The sequence below is a fragment of the Oncorhynchus kisutch genome, unplaced genomic scaffold (genome assembly GCF_002021735.2).
Source record: "Oncorhynchus kisutch isolate 150728-3 unplaced genomic scaffold, Okis_V2 scaffold3219, whole genome shotgun sequence".
NCBI lineage: Eukaryota > Metazoa > Chordata > Actinopteri > Salmoniformes > Salmonidae > Oncorhynchus > Oncorhynchus kisutch.
In genome coordinates, this window is record NW_022265164.1 from 199,410 (window position 1) to 207,500 (window position 8,091).

Consider the following 8,091-nt stretch of genomic DNA (forward strand, 5'->3'; position numbering starts at 1 on the left):
ACTTTAATAATGGACCACTGGTCACTTTAATAATGGACCACTGGTCACTTTAATAATGGACCACTGGTCACTTTAATAATGGACCACTGGTCACTTCAATAATGGAACACTGGTCACAAATAATGGAACACTGGTCACTTTAATAATGGAACACTGGTCACTAATAATGGAACACTGGTCACTATAATAATGGAACACTGGTCACTTTAATAATGGAACACTGGTCACTTTAATAATGGAACACTGGTCACTTTAATAATGGAACACTGGTCACTATAATAATGGAACACTGGTCACTTTAATAATGGACCACTGGTCACTTTAATAATGGACCACTGGTCACTTTAATAATGGACCACTGGTCACTTTAATAATGGACCACTGGTCACTTTAATAATGGACCACTGGTCACTTTAATAATGGACCACTGGTCACTTTAATAATGGAACACTGGTCACAAATAATGGAACACTGGTCACTTTAATAATGGAACACTGGTCACTAATAATGGAACACTGGTCACTTTAATAATGGAACACTGGTCACTAATAATGGAACACTGGTCACTAATAATGGAACACTGGTCACTTTAATAATGGAACACTGGTCACTAATAATGGAACACTGGTCACTAATAATGGAACACTGGTCACTTTAATAATGGAACACTGGTCACTTTAATAATGGACCACTGGTCACTTTAATAATGGACCACTGGTCACTTTAATAATGGACCACTGGTCACTTTAATAATGGACCACTGGGCACTTTAATAATGGACCACTGGTCACTTTAATAATGGACCACTGGTCACTATAATAATGGAACACTGGTCACTAATAATGGAACACTGGTCACAAATAATGGAACACTGGTCACTTTAATAATGGAACACTGGTCACTTTAATAATGGAACACTGGTCACTATAATAATGGAACACTGGTCACTATAATAATGGAACACTGGTCACTATAATAATGGAACACTGGTCACTTTAATAATGTTTACATACTGTTTTACACACTTCATATGTATTTTCAGTTAGCTTTGATTTCCTCTAGCTATTCTCCAGTTTGCTCCCAGCCGCTTTCATAGAACGTAGATCACTGTTAAACCATGGTGCAGATTTGTTTTTTGACTGAATTAATATGACATTTCCTTAAATGTAGTCAGATACGTAGCAGATAGAAAGTATGTTTTAAATTAAATGAAATACACTTTTACTCTCAACTGCGTTGCCAACTCCAGTCGGCAGATGGCGATGAGCGTCTTTCAGGCGACGCTGCCAGTGTGACGTATAATCTAGTGGACGGGACGTTCTTTCAACAACAACAGCTATTCAGATACCTCGGCAGCTTTCTGGCAAACATAGCTACAACATTCACGCTCTTTACACTGTTTTGGTGTTTTAAAGTTCTGTCGTTTAGCTAGTTACCTTATTTAATGTTATATGTACATTGTTACTCAGCTAGCTGGCTTAATAAGTTAGTTTAGAGCTAGGCTAGTCGCTAATGCTACCTAGCTAACATCTCCGACCATGAGTTCATTGAGCTGCTCTCCTCCTGATGAAGAAGAGGAGGTCTGCTGGACGGAGGAAGAAGCTCTGTGGCTGAACGTTGTCGTGAAAGAGGAGAAAGAAGAGGAGGATGTCACCGTTAAAAAACAAGTAGAGGTTGAGTCTGTTCCGGTTAAAGACGAAGAGAAAGACGTTACTGTGAAAGAAGAGGAGGAAGAGCAAGAGGCGAATGCAGGAGAAGAGGGGGAGACGACTGTCACATTGAAAGAAGACGACGAGGAGGAGATAGAAGATCTGATTAAGACCAGTAAGTACTTTCTTAATAACAGGATCACAACCTCTGTTCGCCCACTAATGGATGAAAGAAGCCTGACGTGACTCAGTATAGTCCAAGGACCAGACATGTTCTGCTTTGATGCGAATTGGCTCCAAAACAGACAAGTACTACATCTAAATGTGAATCCATTCTCAATTGTGGTACGGTTCCAGAAACCTAAATCTCTCTACGTTCATATCACATCAAAAATAATTTCAGAAATATACTCTTACTGCACACGTTTTTAAACCGGTTTTAACACAGTTGCAGCCGACAGTGTTTTTTAGCGACAACACCTTTGTGGCGTCCGTTTTCCGTTTACACACAGGTGTTAGGAGTCGCTGATAGACAGGGGCGTACCTGGCCTAATTTGCTATCATCTGTTTTACATCTGTTTTCCTCAAACGCGCTGTAACATGGAAGTATGGCCATGTGGGAACAGTAACCCTATAAAGGAAGCAATTAAACCTTTTGGGCTTTACAATTATGGTGACATTTACAACCTTTCAAAATGCAGACTGGTCATTCTAGCAAGCTTTTATTCATATAAAAAATGTACTGAATAAATGGCATGAATAAAAAAATGTCAGAGTAATACTTTAAATTCATGAGGTGATTGGGGGACTAAACCTGGTAGTATAACAATAGTAGTGATGGTCTACCACAGCTTCAGATGATAAGGTGTTGTTCAGTCAGGCAGTTCAGAAAGGCTGGGCAGTAGTTTAAAAGGAGGGAGCAGCGATGTCACAGAGGGGGCAGTGATGTCACAGAGGGAGCAGCGATGTCACGGAGGGGGCAGCGATGTCACAGAGGGGGCAGCGATGTCACAGAGGGGGCAGCGATGTCACAGAGGGGGCAGCGATGTCACAGAGGGGAGCAGCGATGTCACAGAGGGGAGCAGCGATGTCACAGAGGGGAGCAGCGATGTCACAGAGGGGAGCAGCGATGTCACAGAGGGAGCAGCGTCAGTCAGTTACTCAGACCGGAGCTCTTCACCAGGTTCCTCCTCTAACATGGAGCCAGTTTTATCATGTAGAAGTTTTATTCAGGTCTCTATTAAGTATTTAACTAAATCATCTGTTTGTCTTTGGCAGGAGAGAGACCAGACTTTCACTCTGACAGCGGGAAGAGTCCTTCAGGGGAACCAGACCCAGAGACACCCAAACCAGGGAGACAACACCATTGCTCCCAATGTGAAAAGAGATTTTCCCAATCAGGGGACCTAAAACGGCATGAGAGGATACACACAGGGGAGAAGCCTTTCCAATGTTCCCAGTGTGGAAAGTGTTTTAACCGCTTAAGCAACCTGAAGGCGCATGAGAGGATACACACACATTATTTCCAATGTTCCCAGTGTGGGAAGCGTTTTGCCTGCTTAAGCAGGCTGAAGAGGCATGAGAGGACACACACAGGGGGGAATCCTTTCCAATGTTCCCAGTGTGGGAAGCGTTTTACCCACTTAAGGAGCCTGACTACGCATGAGAGGACACACACAAGGGAAAATCCCTTCCAATGTTCCCAGTGTGGAAAGCATTTTACCCGCTTAAAGTGCCTGACGACGCATGAGAGGATACACACAGGGGAAAAGCCTTTCCAATGTTCCCAGTGTGGAAAGCATTTTACCCGCTTAAGGAGCCTGGAGGAGCATGAGAGGATACACACAAGGGAAAATCCTTTCCAATGTTCCCAGTGTGGAAAGCGATTTACCCGCTTAAGGAGCCTGGAGGAGCATGAGAGGACACACACAGGGGAAAAGCCTTTCCAATGTTCCCAGTGTGGAAAGAGTTTTACCCGCTTAAGTAGCCTGAAGAAGCATGAAAAGATACACACAGGGGAAAAGCCCTACCAATGCTCCCTGTGTGGAAAGAGTTTTACCAACTTAAGACATCTGAATAAGCATACATCTACCAGTGCTCTCATTGTGGAAAGAGATTTAACCGGTTAAGGCATCTGAATAAGCATGAAAGAATACATACACAGGAGGAGAAGACATACCACTGCTCTCAGTGTGGAAAGACATTTTCCCAGTCAGAGGACCTGAAAACACACGAGAGAATAGAGAGGCTGTGTTCTGACTTGTGTTTTTGACTCAGAATTTAGGTTTTTGTTTATGCCACATGAAATCATTAACAAAATAAACCTACTCTTTTCAAGTTTTCATCTGGAGATGATAAATACTATAAATGATAAATACTATACAATGGATGAACCTTCATTCAAATGTCATCCATAGCATATGAGTATAAACCCTCTACTATAAATGATAAATACTATACTATAAATACTATATACTATACTAACCTTCATCCATTGCATACGAGTATAAACCCTCTACTATTGTTCATTATATTTGGGGGATATTGCTAAATGTTAATTATTATATAGATGAATGGAGTTTTGCATTTCTTGATTCTAACCTTAAACCTCTGGGATTTGATGTGATCTGGCTTTTCACTAAATGAATTTGATTGAATATATGATTTAGATATATCACCATGTAAATGATGGAATAGATTAATAGAATGAGCATTTCTTGATTTTGAACATTGAAACCTCTTGAATTGAGTCGTTTTGTTTCACTGAGTTAATTTGTTTACTAGTCGTCAAGATAAAGGACGATGAAAATGTGATGGCGTTTTTATAACAACATTGATGAGTTGTTGACCTGAAAAACATGAATGTTCCCATCCACTATGTAGAAGCAGTATAGAGCTAGTTGTTAATTTGACTGAATCAGAATTTGCATTGAATACAGATGTGAAGTTTATTTTAAATCCTCACTAATCGATCAACAAAAACGTGTCTTTCTAAGTCTCAATATAATATTAAACCTTTGAAATAAAAAAAATTAAAAAAAATAAAACAATTCCTGTACCCACTCCAGTCAGCAGATGGCGATGTGCGTCTTTCAGGCGATGCTTCTAGCGTGACATAATCTAGAGGACGAGAGCTTCTTCTTTAAAATATAGATATTTTTTAAATGCGCTTTTTAGTCTTAAATTTAAGGTTAGAGTTCGACTGGTTAACTGACATGATGAAAACGATGTGCATCCATGGGGCAGAAGTCAGTGTGCTGTTGTGATTCTGGATGGACAGATAGCGATGAACAATGACAAGAAGCTGCAATGTGGGGAATCGGCTCCTTTAAATTAGTTTAATCTTCTTCTTGATAAGCGTCTCGTTTTGAGGTGTTTTGACTGACGGCACATCTATGTTAAACTTCGCTAGCTGGTTAACCAACTGTAACAATGTATCTGAGACACAACAGGTGCTCATTGTGCCAATTTATTTATGTTTTTCAATCAACAATTTGATAAATATAGTGTACATGTTGTCAATAATCTAGACCAACCCCGTCTGTTTTGCCCCATATTTGAGCACATGTTGGGTTTGTTGCTAAACCATCTATAAGGTTAGCAGCGTGGTTAAGGTTTGTTGCTAAACCATCTATAAGGTTAGCAGCGTGGTTAAGGTTTGTTGCTAAACCATCTATAAGGTTAGCAGCGTGGTTAAGGTTTGTTGCTAAACAACCTATAAGGTTAGCAGCGTGGTTAAGGTTTGTTGCTAAACCATCTATAAGGTTAGCAGTGTGGTTAAGGTTTGTTGCTAAACCATCTATAAGGTTAGCAGCGTGGTTAAGGTTTGTTGCTAAACAACCTATAAGGTTAGCAGCGTGGTTAAGGTTTGTTGCTAAACCATCTATAAGGTTAGCAGCGTGGTTAAGGTTTGTTGCTAAACCATCTATAAGGTTAGCAGCGTGGTTAAGGTTTGTTGCTAAACAACCTATAAGGTTAGCAGTGTGGTTAAGGTTTGTTGCTAAACAACCTATAAGGTTAGCAGTGTGGTTAAGGTTTGTTGCTATAAGGTTAGCAGCGTGGTTAAGGTTTGTTGCTAAACCATCTATAAGGTTAGCAGCGTGGTTAAGGTTTGTTGCTAAACCATCTATAAGGTTAGCAGCGTGGTTAAGGTTTGTTGCTAAACAACCTATAAGGTTAGCAGTGTGGTTAAGGTTTGTTGCTAAACAACCTATAAGGTTAGCAGTGTGGTTAAGGTTTGTTGCTAAACCATCTATAAGGTTAGCAGCGTGGTTAAGGTTTGTTGCTAAACCATCTATAAGGTTAGCAGCGTGGTTAAGGTTTGTTGCTAAACCATCTATAGGGTTAGCAGCGTGGTTAAGGTTTGTTGCTAAACCATCTATAAGGTTAGCAGTGTGGTTAAGGTGTTAAATCAGATTTTAATAATAACTTGTTTAGAAATAGGGAGGGTTTAGCTATTTGTGGCTGTGGTAACTAGTGACGAACCAACAACAACAGCTAGTCGGTCACCTCCGTTGCCAAAAATAGCGGCAAAATCAAAGTTCTTCAGTGTTTCACTGCGGTCAAGTGAGCCGACACTCGCTGAACGCTGTCCAGCCATCCGCTCTCCAGTTTCCTCCTGAATTTGCGTGCGTGAATACATTTTTTTTCTTCTGGGAAACTGAGTCAGATGCTCTCTCATACACAGATGGAGTCGTGTATTTTATTTTTTTGGTGCCTTATCCAAAGTTACTTTGATATCACGGTAGAGTAGAGTGAGGCTGCACAGTTGCCACGGTGGTGCTGTTTTGGAAATGTTAAATCGGTAAAGCAATATGTGTTTACACCCTTACAACAACAAAACATGCGATTTTGAAACTGCAGTAAAAGTGGAGTGACTGGTATTTCCAATGCAGAATAACTGCAGTAAGTGGGGTGACTGTGGTATTTCAAATGCAGAATAACTGCAGTAAAAGTGGGGTGACTGTGGTATTTCAAATGCAGAATAACTGCAGTAAAAGTGGGGTGACTGTGGTATTTCAAATGCAGAATAACTGCAGTAAAAGTGGGGTGACTGTGGTATTTCAAATGCAGAATAACTGCAGTAAAAGTGGGGTGACTGTGGTATTTCCAATGCAGAATAACTGCAGTAAAAGTGGAGTGACTGTGGTATTTCCAATGCAGAATAACTGCAGTAAAAGTGGAGTGACTGTGGTATTTCCAATGCAGAATAACTGCAGTAAAAGTGGGGTGACTGTGGTATTTCCAATGCAGAATAACTGCAGTAAAAGTGGGGTGACTGTGGTATTTCCAATGCAGAATAACTGCAGTAAAAGTGGGGTGACTGTGGTATTTCGGAAGCAGAATAACTGCAGTAAAAGTGGGGTGACTGTGGTATTTCCAATGCAGAATAACTGCAGTAAAAGTGGGGTGACTGTGGTATTTCAAATGCAGAATAACTGCAGTAAAAGTGGGGTGACTGTGGTATTTCCAATGCAGAATAACTGCAGTAAAAGTGGGGTGACTGTGGTATTTCGGATGCAGAATAACTGCAGTAAAAGTGGAGTGACTGTGGTATTTCCAATGCAGAATAACTGCAGTAAAAGTGGGGTGACTGTGGTATTTCCAATGCAGAATAACTGCAGTAAAAGTGGGGTGACTGTGGTATTTCCAATGCAGAATAACTGCAGTAAAAGTGGGGTGACTGTGGTATTTCCAATGCAGAATAACTGCAGTAAAAGTGGGGTGACTGTGGTATTTCCAATGCAGAATAACTGCAGTAAAAGTGGGGTGACTGTGGTATTTCCAATGCAGAATAACTGCAGTAAAAGTGGGGTGACTGTGGTATTTCAAATGCAGAATAACTGCAGTAAAAGTGGGGTGACTGTGGTATTTCCAATGCAGAATAACTGCAGTAAAAGTGGGGTGACTGTGGTATTTCGGATGCAGAATAACTGCAGTAAAAGTGGAGTGACTGTGGTATTTCCAATGCAGAATAACTGCAGTAAAAGTGGGGTGACTGTGGTATTTCCAATGCAGAATAACTGCAGTAAAAGTGGAGTGACTGTGGTATTTCCAATGCAGAATAACTGCAGTAAAAGTGGAGTGACTGTGGTATTTCCAATGCAGAATAACTGCAGTAAAAGTGGGGTGACTGTGGTATTTCCAATGCAGAATAACTGCAGTAAAAGTGGGGTGACTGTGGTATTTCCAATGCAGAATAACTGCAGTAAAAGTGGAGTGACTGTGGTATTTCCAATGCAGAATAACTGCAGTAAAAGTGGAGTGACTGTGGTATTTCCAATGCAGAATAACTGCAGTAAAAGTGGAGTGACTGTGGTATTTCCAATGCAGAATAACTGCAGTAAAAGTGGGGTGACTGTGGTATTTCGGATGCAGAATAACTGCAGTAAAAGTGGGGTGACTGTGGTATTTCCAATGCAGAATAACTGCAGTAAAAGTG

General features: G+C 40.7%; 1 protein-coding gene across 1 annotated transcript; it reads left to right on the forward strand.

Annotated features, from left to right (window-relative positions):
• The first annotated feature begins 1,287 nt into the window (after positions 1–1,287).
• On the forward strand, positions 1,288–5,106 carry LOC116371434 (zinc finger protein 501-like). Its single transcript, XM_031820304.1, has 2 exons — positions 1,288–1,824; positions 2,928–5,106. The coding sequence occupies exons 1-2, from the start codon at positions 1,539–1,541 to the stop codon at positions 3,776–3,778; spliced, it is 1,137 nt and encodes a 378-aa protein (XP_031676164.1). The 5' UTR covers positions 1,288–1,538; the 3' UTR covers positions 3,779–5,106.
• The last annotated feature ends 2,985 nt before the right edge of the window (positions 5,107–8,091 follow it).

Coding starts and splice junctions, on each gene's coding strand:
- LOC116371434 (XM_031820304.1), top strand. CDS start 1,539: ATGAGTTCATTGAGCTGCTCTCCTCCTGATGAAGAAGAGGAGGTCTGC. Junction 1,825..2,927: donor AGAAGATCTGATTAAGACCA/GTAAGTACTTTC, acceptor TGTCTTTGGCAG/GAGAGAGACCAGACTTTCAC.